The following is a 16,063-nucleotide window of genomic DNA, read 5'->3' as shown; positions in this document are numbered from 1 at the left end:
TGTACATAAATTATTATATATTCGATAGTTGCTGTTAAATAACTTATTTTTATTATCTATCTAATACGTATTTGTTGTGATAACCTAATCTTTATCCCTAGTTTTCGCGTATAAAGATAACATTCGTCTTATCGGTGACGTATTTTATTTCATGTCAAAAGTGTTTGAAAGGTATATTAATATTTAAATAATGAAAAATTTTAAAAAGAAAGTTAATTTTTTCGGAGACAAAACAAGTTTTCACGGCGTAAGACATATCGTTTCCGAATCACCAGTTTCATTGTTCGAAAGGTTAAAATATTAATTATATTATATTTCTATTTAGAACTTACGTAAACTATTTGTATGTGAGATATAAATTATTTGTTTACATTTTTATGTGTCAAGTCGAGTGTTTTAGTGTGTATAACACTAAAATATTCCAAGTATAGAGTTATGTAGGAAGACGAAGTTTAAGACATAAGTAAGAAATTGAGATTAGTAAAGGCATACTAATATCTCTGCTCGCGAATTTTGAGATTTTCGGGTGGACTTCCTTTAGTATGCTTGCCTTAGTTCTAGCATGTATGACTACCAACGATGACATTAACCTATACTTTTCTTTATTATATTGTCTTAACATAAAATGACGTAAAATTTCTTAAATCCTGTAAATGTATCCTTTAAAACTTTAGTGAAAGTATGATACATAGTATTTCTAAATTTTTAATAATATGAAACTCTTATATCTAGAGAAACCGCTTAGGTCAGCAGTATTTGCGCTTTGACACTTTCCGTTTTATTAGCGCTACGTTTTGCTCTGGATATTTTATGACAAAGTTATGCCGTAATATATTCTTGATAGAGAGATGTGTTTCCTACATTTAAAACACGATTCGTCATTTACTAATATAACGTATGTTTCAGATTGTTCTGGTTTCTGATACTAATTATATGTAGCTTAGGAGCATCAGTGATGTTCCGATCATCACTTAACTTGTACTCGGAGAACGCTGTGTCGTTTTCTGTTGAAACTAATTATCTAGATTGGGACACACCTTTTCCGGCGCTCACTGTCTGCGAGTCTGCAGCCACGGAGAGAATCAAGGCTTATCTTACTGCGTAAGGGTTAACTTTTTTACGTTTGTTCGTTCTTATTCATCAAATCAAACTTTTACTATAGTGGTACATAGGTGGAATATCGGCGATACACATAAATATATAGAAACAGTACGACTATTGCGATGGCAACGAATTTCCATGACTTATCATTTCAAATGAGATGTCTCCACTGTAATATTGAACAAGTTTTTATATTCCAATTAAATTCATTTTGTCAATAAATCTATTTAGATTAACTAATAATTTTGACATTTGGTTTAACTGAAATAATATTTGAACTTCTTGGCGATATTTTTATATTGAATTTACTTTTTTATCATTTCTCCAACGACTTATTTCGTTATTATAATTACAGAAAGAAACTTCCGACATCCTTGATTAACTTCTACAAGGAAGTGTTGTATTGGAATGCAAAATATTGTAAGCGGTGCAATAATTGCAAACCTAATGTAACTTGTGATGAAAACTTTATGGTACCTATGAAGCGTATTCGGCTGAAGTGTAGTCAACTCTTAACCGATTGCTGGTGGGGCGGTGAACTGTTTCGGTGCTGTGACAGGTTTGACAGTGTTTTGACATTTGTATTATTATTCTACTACTGTATTAGGGATACTATAAAAGTGAGTATAAAATAAAATACTCGCTTAAATTTATTGTCAAATCAGAGCGCATTCGTACTCCCATAGCTTTAAGGATGCCGTTATAGAAAGCACATTTTGTTTTGGACTATTCTGGCATTATTTTCTTTAATTATTCTAAGTGGTATATAACATGAAAAAATAAACAATAGAGAATTGTGGTAACAATTTGATTATAAAAAAAGTCTGTCGAAGCACAAAAGCCGTAAAGAGATTAGGGTTCCGATATTAAATGACGATTTGATTTTATAATAATGAGTTTTTCTTTGTGTCGATATCTTGTTGAAAGATTGAATGTAATCGTTTGTAAAGCGAAGTATTGAGGACCTTCCGAATTGGGTCTCGATGGAAGACATCAAATTAATGGCAGCGATTTAATAGCATACAAAATCGAAATTTAAATATAAAGTGTCATGTATTTATGTGTACTGGATCGATTACCATGTAACTCTCTATTATTTAAAATAACTTCTTATTTTCCTGGAATAATGAAAACTTTATTTTTATACTTTGTAGAAACTTTGTATAAAATCTTTCGGTGAGCTAGATTTCCAGAAATGCTGAACCTTTTATAATATCTGAAATTTTCAAACGATGTTGTATATTAATTTACTATATTATATATAAATATTACACTTAATTTTTGTAAATAGTTTTTATATGTATGCAGTTATTCATATTTATTTACATTTGCTTTTCGCAATAGTAGAGTTAATGTTTGATAGGCATTCTCTACCAGCTACTTTGCTATCAAAAAAGGCAGCAATTAGTTCTGCTCATATGTAACTACAATTCTGTCTAATTCATTGATAAAAGGAAAAAAAACTAAAAAATTGAAGTTATTTTATTAAATAATCATTATTTATTTATCAGGTTTGTCCCAGTGGAAACTGAGTATGGAATATGTTACAGTTTTAATTCAGGATTAGTTAGAAATAATATAAAGGTGTCCGTAAATCGCTACGTTGGACTGCCAAGCCTCGTTTTTACAGCAATTGAGGCTGTTTGGGTGAGCGAGCTAGTTGCTTTATAAATATACAGGGTGATTGGTTATAGGTGTAGAAGCTTTAAAGCAGTAAATGTATAGTTACGTACATAAAAGCATTCTAAAAATAAATCGTTACAGAAATAATAATTTTTTGACAAAAAAGTACGAAAAAGCATTGTTTGAATTCGGATTAACTGTTTATTATCAGTCCCAGCAGATTTTTAATGTATTTTGATTGCAAATAGGTTTATAAGCTTTAAAGTTTTTTTCTGATAAATGTAACATTTACCTCTTTAAAACTTTTATACGTATTAAATTGATTAAATCACTTTGTATATGTTTACTAATTTTCAGTGAAGTAAGTTTAATTTGTTCATTTAACGCTGTCACTATAACGGTTGAAAGTAGTGCTACATTGATTTACAAATTACTAAGGTATTTTGTTTTATTTATTTAAATACGCAGATGGCTAATTAGCCATTAGTACGCGATGTCAAGTTATTTTTTTAACACTAAAGTTTTAATCAAATATACAATTACCGTCCAACCTTAGCAACCTAGGAACAGTAACGACCCGAGCTAAGGCTTTCGGGGGAGTTTCCGTGCTTTGTTACAGTAAATAAAGCCTAAATAGGCTTTGTCATTAACTGATAAATAACATTTTTACACATTCATTTATTTAAATGATCTCTTGTTAAAATATTATTGCTTTTTATAAACGTTTGTAATATTGAAATCAACTAATGTATATTGTTAACCTTGAAAAAATCGTTTCTTGCTCTTTATTTACATCGAAATATTGCTAGTAATTAATTAGGAAAACATTTGTAGGAAGTTTGTTCCTATTAGTCATTTTAAATAAACCAATGCGATATGACCAAAGGACTTACTGTCAATTTTACGATGACATTAATATTATTTTAGATAAGAGTTCATGCTTCCGACGATGTGGTCTCTGTTATGATGGATAATGTTCTGGGTTCGTCCGCCTCCTTGCCACTGGTCACCGACGTAGAAGTCATATTGAAGGTAAAAAAGAGGTTTTTAATGAAAGCTTTTTTGATAAAAATTGCTGTTGTTTTTATTTATCATGTTACAAATTGTAAGTATTTGCAATCGATTCGATTAGATTTGTATGTAACTGCTGTAGTACTCTTTCGATCGAATTAAATAAATAAAACAAGATTGTTTACGAAATTCCGTGTCTATTGTGATGCATTTTCTTACAAAATACACAAACTGAGGAAGACTGTGATGCGTGGTCGTTTCTTTACGAGACGTTTGCGGTACCCGAGTCAAGTACTCAAATCAACTCAAGACAGGCCATTGTGGTAATTTTTGGGGGAGGCCTATGCCTCGCAGGGGGCGCTTATCTGCTGATTTGATGACAATGATGATGAAGCGGGTGGGAAATTTTATTACCAACATATTCATTGATTACTGGCTCTATACATGTCCCGTTGAGAGTACAAGACAGTGAGATCTATTTATTTATTTAACTCTTTGTACAGAAAAGAAAATGTATCGGTTTAAAAAAAATATTCTTGAAAAATATTATACGTATAACTACACTATGCACGCATCAATAAGATTTGTGTAAAAGTTAATAAATTTTCCTAAAAGTGGCACTTTAACTAAATCTAGAGGATTTGCCATAAGCCTCGCTTTCTAAGGCGCTTCAAATAATCTAGGCTTTGCCAACTAATTTAAGCTTCTAATACTCGTAAGACGTGACAGAGTTAATGGAAAATAAATATGTATTAATTGTGTTAGAAGAAGTGGTTTAATTGTAAAAGAGTAATTTTTATTGTAGTCCGCAAGGTCAATTCTATATATTACAGGTAAAATTCGTTTATTGCTAGAAATCATTTTCCTTTATAAGGATATTATTTTACTAAATGCCTTTGTTTACACTAGAACAAAGTAATGCGCAGAATACAATATTAGTTAAAACAAGAAATGTCTAAGATTCTCAGCAAAAAAACGGTTACCTTTTTAACCCAAAATGCCAAGATAGTTTCTTTCTGTTTGTTTAAGTAGATCCACAACCCTATTTAACACGCTTACTACGTCAACATTTTCATAGAATTATGAGTTTGTAGTTTCAAGAAGAATACCTTATAACTACATTTTTCTGTGCTGCGGGTGAGACATATTATGCCATCGAACCTAATTTCAATCATACACAAGAATTTTTAAAATGGATTCTGCACCAGAGTATGAAATGATTTTGTTCGTCGACAAAAATCAAGGGGTCTTTCAGACATCCTAACTCAATGAACGTGTTAAATTTTAAGGCAATTTTTTTATTTATATTAACTAATGTTCCTGAATATGCCATGAGTGCAAACTTTTACTTGGTGCAAACTCTGTCTTAGTTATTGTTATAAATATTTTTAACATTTACATATTGTTTTTAAATCTAAATGAATTTCTCTAGCCCTAATTATAAATAAGGCTTAGAGTGACAACTAGTTTTATCTGAAAAGCAAGTAAAAAAGTAAAGTCAATGGTAAAGGTAAAGTTAGTGTTGCCAAGGCATTCAATAATAATTTTTTTTAATTTTTATAAATTTTCAAATTATTGCTAGTATAGTGAAAACGTTTTCTAACGAAAAACTGACTAACTGCGATACACATATATCTATACAGCGAAAAATGCCGGCATATTTTAAGAAAATCAAAAACATGTAAGACTTTAACCAATGCGTTTAGTATAATATTATCCAAATAGTAATATAAAAGTCAATATTTCACATGTAAGTATGCTTCAAGTTTTAGGAGTATGTTATCTTCACAATGCGAAGATTAGTTCTGATTTATTTCTATCTGACTCAACCGGCTTCATAATGTCAAAAGTTATTAGCCTGCCACAGTTTTATATAGACATTTGAAAAAAATACTATTCTTTTGTTATTTAACATCTTAATAATAACACACTTATCAGTGGAGTTATGTTGATTTAAACTCTATTTTATGAGAGATCGAATCAGAAATGAGAAATTCTGAAGAAGAATTAAGGTGACAGATGTAGCTCGAAGAACCGATAGCCATTGGTGCTGAAAGGTTCTCGAGTGGTGACTACGAGACTGCGAGGTAGACGCGACGTGGGGTTCCCACTAGGTAGACTGACGACATAAAGAAATAGAAAAAGAAATGTGTAATAAAGAATTAAGAAAGTAAAAAAAATGTGTAAATAAAGATAAAATAAATGCAAGATAAAATTAAAGAATAAAAATAAATAAAATGTACCTAGCCACCTTAGAGTAAGAAGACGACAGAAGAAAGGCGAGGAAAGAAAGAAGGTATAAAAGAGCAAAACGAAAGATATTGTGAAGGACAAAAGTAAAGAATGAAAGATATTATGACCCGTGAAAGAGAGTGATAAATAAAGAAGACTGAAAAAAAATTTATTAAACAATAAAGTCCCTGATTCCAAAAAGTTAGGGGTACGAGAGGCTCCCAATAGCGGGGGCCCTAAAAAAAAGACTGACGACATAGTTTAGGTCGCGATAAGTCACTGGATGCAGGCAGCGTAAGTCCGTTGTGGTTGTCTAAAAGAAATAGTTGTATGACCTATTTACGACCTGTGATAATGCCGGTCGTTTGTACTTATTCTATATGTTATTCGATTTATTTTCTTTTTATGTACAATAAAAAGTTAAACAAATTCTACCATAATTCATTTTATACTCTGTATGCCTTGAATTTAGTAAAAAAAAATATGGTATACGATATTACGATATGTCTTATTATTTTGTTTGACGTCAAATGATTGGCAGTTTAGGACATTGTGTTTTAATGTACTTTGTAATTTGTATGGGAAAAGTGCTGTTTACTGTTTTTTTCTCTCCGTAAGAACCTCACTACTGACAACAAAAATTAAAAAAAATAGCGCTCTTGTATTTTATGCTTAGCAAGACATTGGATGATTTTTTTTTTTAGTTTAAATCGATTATTATTAATCAGGTGTCCATATTATTTTATTGACCATTCACCGACTTTTTCATTCATTTCAAAATAGGGGCAAAATATTTATGTAACCAGACATAGTTTTTTTAGGCGGAACAAACAGTTAGCGACATATCGGTGGCTACACTACACCCCGAAGCCCGCGGCTGTCTATACAAGAACGAGCGCCCAGCTTTTGCTGACAAATGGCCGTTCAGCAAGTACTCCCACAGTGCCTGCGTGCTGTACTGCAGGGCCCTGTCGCAGTATGATTACTGCAACTGCACGTATCACTTCACACCGAAGATTGGTAATAAAATTATTATTATTTTTTAATAATTATTGCCATTACGTATTATATTTTAGGCGTAGATGTATATTTATTAATTTTAACAATTTATCTGGTGCCATCTATAACTTCTGAACTAGAAGCAATTGATATGCATAAATATCGAAAATAAACGTAATTGGTTTTCGTTTATTCATTATCTAGATAATGAATAAACGAGAACTGAAATTGGGTTTCCAGTGTTAGATATAAATAAAAACTGATTCTAAGGATGACATCAAAATCCTTATTTAAAACTTTAAGGATATCTTATAACTTATATTTTATTTACTACACCGACTTGTTTTAATTTCTAATAGTTAAATAAAAAGTATCATTGTTATATTTTTGAAAACACACATGTGCTTAATAAAATTGTAACGCATGGATTGTCAAACTTCATGCGTTTGACAATCCATGAGTTGCAATTTTTTTAAAACCAATTGATAAATACGCGTGGTTCATAGTGAATTGTGAAATGCGTAGTTTCACTAATCATTTACGTGTATGTATTATTTTTGAAAATTTTCAAGTCACTGCGCAGTTTTTTTCACAGCGTATTAAGATGAATTAAAACATGAATTAAATATAAAAAAATAGGATAAAATGGGATTGAGTTATGTTTTACAATATTTTATCACGCATTTTTATAAAAAAAACACTCGTCTTTTAAAAAAATATTTTCAGATATATTTACTTAACCAAATGAAAAGTTATTAAATTGGTAAATAATTTTTATAACAATTGAAAGAATTTAATAACTTCTTATGAAAAAAAACTTGAGTTAATATTTTTAAAGTAATTTGTTTGAAAGGTCTATTATCCAAAATGGTTTGGGGATCTCTTCTATATACTGATTTTTTGCCTCCATTCGATTTTGTGAAATTCTTTCTATAACTGTAATATTGTTTATGTTAAATTTTAGTTCTATACAACTTAGCTTACAGAACTAAAAGCTACGACTTTGAAAAGAAACAATTATTATTATTATATTGGTACCAATGATGATTTTAGAAACATTGCTTATATTTTACAAGAATCTACGACTATCTTGAGGTTCTCCTATTCCTATTGTTATTGAAATTTATGGGCGCAACACCGGAAACTATTTATTTTTCGTCTAAGACTTGATATTTACTTCCTTGATATTACAGACATTTGGCCGCTAATTACAAAATCGAAGTAACATTTTGATGACGTCATTTAACATTTTAAAATATTAATTTTTGTTTAACGTTAAAGTAGATTATGAAATTAAATATTTGACAAAATAAAAATTGTTTGTTATAGCATGAACAAAATTCTCTGCTTTCGGGGGAATTCTTCTGCATGTTAAAGATACCCTGCAGATAAATAACCCTTTTATGTGTCTTCACTGTAATCCTTTGTGAGAGATCTCGATAACTTTTTCTCTGATCTCTTTTGAATAGCTGTCCTACGGTATGTTTTAGGCTTTTAGGTATTGTTTAGGCTGGTTGTAAAACCTACGTTATACTATCACGATGGTATGAGACCATATTGATCTATCGTCCGTCTTAGATTATCCGAAATTAGTGGCAGTTTAGATCCCTTACCCTTGAACCGACTTTGAGTCGTCCAGAAAAATAGCCATTTTCGGGAGGTTGGTCACCAGGTGCCCCTTTGCGCTGTGAGCGTATTTTCGCGGAATCTTTGTATAAAAACAACATAAGCAGACCTAACTTAAGAAACATAATATTATCCATAAAAACGCTTTTAATATCATTTCAGTGTTTCGATATTATGTATGGAAATTTTATATTTTTATATCTTTACAGCTGATATGCCGGTGTGCGATATCAAAGGATTGATATGTCTAAACAAAAATAAAGGTACGTACGTACTGTTTTGTCATTTACAACCGTATACGTGTAATAATGCTACAGATAATAATTCGCATTTTCTTCCTTATAAACAGATATTAAAATAAATCGCTGGTTGTAAAGCGTCCTTGCTATGGAAATTTGCATATGTCCTGACCTGACCGGAATATTATAGAATTGTATTCGCATTGGTGCAAATAACAGGAACAAATATATATATACACATACATATATATATATATATATATATATATATATATATATATATATATATATATATATATATATATATATATATTTATATATATATATATATATGTATATATACACAGACATACATGTATTTATATTTTCCTTAAAATAAATCTTGACCGTTAATTATGAAGATACGTTATTTTGATTCATATAAAAGCGTGTGTGACATCATGGTTTATATCTATGCAGTGTTATCCGAAGATTTTTGAACTAATTCCTAAGAAGTACTGTATTTGCATAGAATTTCCTAATCATGATATTTTTACGGAAGGTTAATGTTTGTCTTAATGGAAGTAACAATTTCCGTGGTTAGACTGAGGGGGTTTAAACTGACGGTTCCCTCGGGAGCTTAGACTCGGGCTGTTACATAATTTTCATTTGGCCTCGTCTTGTGATATAATTTGGTACTTCTTTAAATTAACGAGGTTAATAGCTACGCTACATAAATACAATTAAACCTGAACATGGGTAAATTTTGAGTAAATACAGGACGATTCTGATTTCTTAAAGAGAAACTACTACAGAATGCAAAAATATATATCTAATATTATAATAGTTGAATTTAAAAATTTAATGTATATAATCTTAAAGCAACATTTATTTGAAAAAATCTGTTAATATATTTGCAATCCCGTTATTACATTTTTCTCGAGTTCGAAAATTTCATGAAATTTGTTTAAATCAACCGCCGCATTTTCACAAAACTTGTGAAGTGCCTCCAAAGTGTTTTAAATTTTCTTCTCATTTTCAGCTGATAGACGCCCTCTGCAAAGAATTTCTCCCATAAAAACCTTTCCAATGACCAGCCAGTCTTGCGATGTCCGATTTCATCGACTTCTCGCAACCTTACCTATATAGTCGATCTATCTAGTGGGGAGCCTGCTCACGTCGCGCCTACTGGCTCATAGTCATCACTAGAGAACCTTTTGACCCCAACAGCCTTCGGTTACAAGAGCAATGTCCCCGCTCACTGCCATTTCAGACGAGCAATTATCTCCATTTCTGACGCGAATTCGCAGCGAAATTCTGGACATAGCACTCTTCATTACTCTCGGGATCTTGAACGTTATGAAGCTCATTTCTGGCAACCACATCTCAGATCTAAATGTTATCACTGATATCGGTCAAGGAGCTTCGATTTAAGACATTGCAGTATTTTGAACGAGAAGATACGAAGAATTTTTAAGAATGAGTTATAAAATAGCAAATGTAAACGGTCGCTTGTAGAGGTATAGGCGAGCAGAAATCAGAAGAGTTTCAAGCATAAAGTGACAGTGTTATATAGGTTTTGTTTCTCACTTATAGAGACAGAGGAGGCAAAATGACGTACCAAGTATATAATTTCATTAATTAGGTTATGGAGTTTTCTCGCTTACCCTGTTTTCACTTAGTTTCAATTGTATAACGCATTGTTTTGTTAAGAGATATTTGTAGGCTCTTTAGCTGTACCTTTTACGAACACTATCAGTGAGACGGCGTGATGTTAACGTGGTGTATATTAATATTAATGTGATATAGCATTTTAATCTGAATTTTTCATCAATATTTACAAGAAAGTATTAGATGTGTCTAGAAATAAAAATGCATTTCATGTATGCGCCGGCCACACAAATACATTTTTGAAATTTCCTATAAAACTGTTTGAATAGAATCGCTGGAAATCCCGACGTGCAGCTGTCCGATGGCTTGCGAAGAGATTCTCTATAAGCTGGTTCATAAATTCTTTACGTAAGTGCAAATGATTCATTTCTATAAATACTGTTGATTTCTTTTATCTGAAATACCTTGTCTCGAAATAGATAATTGTAACTAAAATTAGTTTATTAATTAAACTCTAAGTATTGACTCACATCTCCAAGTTAATTTAATATAAAAATGTTTTATATATGATAATTTTTTTCATAATTATTTTCGTTAATGTGTTTTGTTATTATTTGTTCCAGACGGCATAGCGGAAATGCAGAGCTATCCTTTCGTGGGACAAGAGGAAAAGTACGTCTAGCGCAGCTGCCTTCGTTACGAGTACGGCGTCTTGCCATCAGGGACACGCTTGGACTTGTTGGTACGTATTATACTCTTAGAGGACGCCAACTCCTGATCATACTTGATAGAAATGTTGCCGGAGTTTCTTCCGCCACTTCTACCAGCGCTAACGCTTTCCAAATTGGCAGTAATAACATAAGCCAAGCAATAGCAATTGGCTAAGCCGAGGTTCGACTTTCTCCGACGCCCTTATGTTGGAATGCTAAACGGGTATTATCGACGAGTGTCAGCCCAAGCTGAGGTCCTCTAGTGGAGCCCCTTGGGTCTAATCAATTCATGGAACGTTCACCGAAACTATGTAAAAGCTCGGCAGCCTCCAAATCTGGTAGAACAGTATGTGAAGTCTCGTGCCGAAGCTCCCCTGAGGGACATCGAGCTTCACTAATTTAAGTGTTCTTAAGCTAGACGCACTCTACACCCTGCTACTTCAAACTCGCGATATTTGCAAATGCTATTTGGGCAGAAGTGATAGACCGGTAAAAAGTTACTCTTTAAAATAATAATTATGAACTTAAGTTACTAATCAATAATAAGTTATAATTACTGTGGTTTTATCGTTTGCTGTAATAAAACATCAAAGTAATATGTTTTTTTAAAATAATCTGAAAGCGGAATAATTATTGGATGAAATTGAATATTTTGACAGCGACGACTTTTACAACTGTTATATATTAGGAGCTATTTCATATAAAAACAATGGTTAATTGTCATCTTATAATAACTACGAGTTTTCAGATTACTTCTATATATACAGGAAAATACTAGGAAAAAATACACTAGGAAAAAGAAATCCACTAGGAAAAGTGCCATTAACAGGCTATTGGTCAGTTACTTATTGCCGCAGACTTACATAAAGTTGTCAATTTTTCTTAATATTCGTTATGAAGTTAGATAAGTAGTCACAACAATTAGTTATTTCTGGAAAGTCATTTTGAAATGTAGATATAAATTGCAGTGGACATTGGAGGCGTGGGCGGAGTTTTCTTCGGAGCTTCTTTACTCAGTGTCATCGAGCTGGTGTATCTTCTTTGTATTCGACGACAAAATTAGAAATTAAAGATTTAATTACGTAATTAAGTGTGCTGTGCAATGTTTTAACTTTACTCTGAGCTCCTTGCAAACAATTAAAATTATACCTAATTTTTTTAGACAGGTCGTTGTGTTTTATTTATTATTTTTGTGTGTCTTTAATTTAATATTCTTGCATTTATTTATATGTTTGTTATACTTTCTTAATATTAAATATAAATATGCCATTAGTAACCATCATTTAACGGCTTATAACTTCCTTTATTTGTAACTTATTATATCTACTCTTTGATCATAATATTAAATATAATGAATAAAATAAAGTGATCATTATTAGTCACATTCCTGTAGATAATATTCAAACATGACTACTTCGAAGTCTTGTTGGGTAAGCCATAGTAAAACCTTGGTTACAGTGGAAAATGATTTAATGAATATAATAAAGTCCAACGTAGCAATAGCATCATATTTTCTTAATTGCAGAAGCTAAGAATAGTTCACGATAACCTTTTTTAGTTCTACGGTACAACCACTGAAATTAGAGAAGCTATTCGCCCAAGTGAGAGAGGAAAACTCGGTGCTACAAATATCTAGTATATAAAAAATGCTGCGATTAAATAATAGTTTTGCAAATATATTGTGACGGAAAGGTCCGGTGAAATAACGAAGAACGTCTTAAGGTTTCGTCATGGAAGCAATTTGAATGATACAGCAAACATTCATAAACCATTCAATCATACATTTTCGTGCCGTCTGTTTAAATGATCTAAAAGCTTGGCGGCCAAAGTCAAGGCTTTTGAAAAATCACTCGAGTTTAGGTATTATAAATGGGTTCAAACAAAGTGCTTTCTGTATTCTGACTCATAAAATCTGCGGAAGCTGTAAATGCCGAGGAACAAACAGAATTAGTCCTTGTCAATAAAAAAATCTTTTTTTGTAGCCACTGACCACTTGGTCATGCACACGTAGAGACAAGCAGTAAAATCGTTCATTAGCGCGAGTGATTGGAATGGTTTTCAATTCAGTCGGGTTCAAAATTGTATTTCGGGTCAGTCATTGTTTGTTTTACTAACAGATTTTGTATTTGAATTGTTATTTTTTTTAATAAATCGAATGAAAGTAGCTGTAGGGAGTTATAGAGGTCAAAGTAAGGTTGTTATCCTATGACTACTTTTAAAATGATCCGATAAATTCCAGGAAATAGTTTTATTTACTCAGTTTGCCCGGTTCTTAGGTGGGTGGATAAATGTGGACATTTCGATAATGCATTGTAATCTATGTACAGGCTGATTTGTTAACGATGTAAAAAAGTAATAGGGTAAATTTATTATAACTCATTTGTAAGAAAAATGCTTCAAAGATTTAGCTTCCATTTTTTAACAATTCGTGTAAAGTGATCATTAGGAAATTTGTTACACTATTATTATTTTTTTATTAGAATGCGACAAGCGAATAACTCCTGGCAGTTTAAAGTCTGAAGGATAGATAAACAAAATTTAATTTCAATACGTGGGTATCAAATTTCGAAAAAGTTTTGTCTTGTCTATTATCAATGCATTACTTATTATTTATAAAATCAATAATTTTTGGATAGGGAGAACCAAATAAAGATTTTATACCTGTATCCAATCACCCGGGCTGCCCATATCGGATTACTGAGGTGGCTCTTCGAAATCGCCGGTGACATAAAGGGTTTACTGGGTTTTTTCCAGGAATTTGGTAGGCTTTAGTTAAAATAAGCGCAGTTCCACTCGGTAGCGGTAACCAGCCGGCAGAGAAGTAAAATAAATCATCCTGTATATTTTCTAAAATGCATTGTTATTACAGAGCAATGACATATAGCTGTATCTGTTAATTAAATTTTTAAACTTACTTATACATGCATACAGATTGCAACATTAAAAGTTACTCCCATGAAACTTTTTTGAACTTCGAACAGCTGCACTGTTATATAACATTAGCATTTTAATTAGCCGTTTTCTTTAAACTTGTTTTCAGATTTTCAGTTAGTGCATCGTTTAAATTAGTATCATGAAGTACTTTAGTTAATTTATTAAATTAATTTTAGTATAAAAGTAGGACATTTAATTCACACAAGTCTTGACCCGTTTTAAATAAGGTCAATGGTTTGAATCTAACATTCAAGTGTTGACGCGAAATCGTATTTAGAATTAAATTTAGCTTTGAAATTTTAATGTTAATTTTTTAAGTTATTTTTTATTCAGTACTTGCTTTTTATGGGTTCAATTTAATTTTCACCATGTATTATAAATTGAAACTAAATAATTCCGTGGCAATACTGGATCCAGGCTGGTGCTAAAGGCTGACGTCCCACGTAGCATTTAGAGGGGTCCTTATTAGTAGAACGCTCCTTAAAACTCCTACCCATTTCCCTTCACCGAAAAGTCTCCTCTCTCTACCTTAATAAATTTTAAATAGTTTCATCAATGTTTCTTTAGTGGCTCGTTTCAGAAATACACTGATTGAGACTTGTGACAGCTCTTGAAAGAAATCCTTCAGCAGGTTACTACGAAAATTTCGCTGATACTTCTGTTCAACTTAGTTGTGAAGTCTACAGGTATATCTATTTTCTCAAAGTAACATTGGAAGCTCAGCAGAAGAGTCCTGAGACTTACGATTGTAGGACGTGGGTTCGATTTCCGGGATACAATCTTATTTAATTCACACGCTTATAAGTTTCCAGAGGATGAGTAGTAGCATCTTCTGCGTACCAAATCACCATACTGCGATCGACCTGCCAACCTGCCTGCCAAGCATTTATGAAATTTAGTGCAATAGGTTTCAATGTTTTTGAAAGTATAATAAAGGCCGATAAGACTGTTAAATTAGCTGATAATATATGTATATTTATACCTATGTAATATATCTATTATATAGATATAAAGAGTAATATTTATATATACATACATATAATATATATGTATGTCAACACACACATATATATATATACTAGTATTCTTGTATGTATGTATGTATAGTACACCCTAAACTTCCCTCTCCTTCATCTCTCTCATTTCAATCCATAGGTTTTCTGGTAAAGTTTGCCACGAGCGATAAAACTGCCTCTTGTACCATATGAATTTTTCTTTTTTCCTCTATTTAATTTCTATGGTGTGCAAAAAGTGTTGATAAATAGAATGAAATTAAAGATAGGGAAAGGGGGAGGCAGTTGGAGGAGGCCTTTACTCTGACCTAGAGCATACAAATATAATATAGCTATCATAAAGTTTATAGTTAAATGTTGAAAAATGTACATTATTAAATTAAGATTATTCTTTTAATTTCCTTAAACACTTTATAATTGACATCGAAACCATAAAAAAACGAGAATAAGTATCTTTTGCCAAGAGTAATACAACTACTTATAGCAGCCCATATCGTAAAGACTTATTATAAATATCCCGTCGAATCCGAAGTTTGTAACACAGAGCTTGCGGTCTGTAAATGCATGTCCATTGTCGTTAGCCCTAAGCTTGCAAACAATAACAAACGAGTACGTAGCTTTTAGTAGTTGAAAATATTCTTGGATTATTGAACTATCCATGGCCAAATAGATACCACACAATCTAGCTGCTATCTTATAAAAATACTTTTGTGATAAGATTAGATCTAATAACAGTGCGAAAGTATATATTCTTCTAATATACAATATAAACTCTATGTCTATTTTAAACATCTGAAAAAAATAAGATCGAATTATTAAAAAGCTTTTTTTATATAGGAAAATAAAAGCATATGAATCCCTTTCAATATTTCACAATAATTCTTTCAACACCTTTTCTTTGTTGTTTATCAATTTCGGAGTTCTGGCAATGTTTTTATACTTTTATAAATAAAAGTATCACCATGACTTCTACGTAATTTACCTA

At 31.6% G+C, this 16,063-nt stretch overlaps 1 protein-coding gene across 1 annotated transcript; it reads left to right on the top strand.

Annotated features, from left to right (window-relative positions):
- Positions 1-190: 190 nt before the first annotated feature.
- LOC137926754 (sodium channel protein Nach-like) lies at positions 191-12,194 on the top strand. Its single transcript, XM_068770448.1, has 10 exons — positions 191-291; positions 907-1,101; positions 1,457-1,660; positions 2,613-2,748; positions 3,652-3,756; positions 6,789-6,987; positions 8,802-8,855; positions 10,751-10,829; positions 11,045-11,163; positions 12,100-12,194. Exons 1-10 carry the CDS (start codon positions 191-193, stop codon positions 12,192-12,194), a joined length of 1,287 nt encoding a protein of 428 aa, XP_068626549.1.
- The last annotated feature ends 3,869 nt before the right edge of the window (positions 12,195-16,063 follow it).

The sequence above is a fragment of the Battus philenor genome, unplaced genomic scaffold (assembly GCF_028537555.1).
Source record: "Battus philenor isolate CCGP_79_NKW_IND1 unplaced genomic scaffold, ilBatPhil1.0.hap1 SCAF_10, whole genome shotgun sequence".
NCBI classification, from domain to species: Eukaryota; Metazoa; Arthropoda; class Insecta; order Lepidoptera; family Papilionidae; genus Battus; species Battus philenor.
This window is presented reverse-complemented; position numbering and strand designations above follow the sequence as displayed.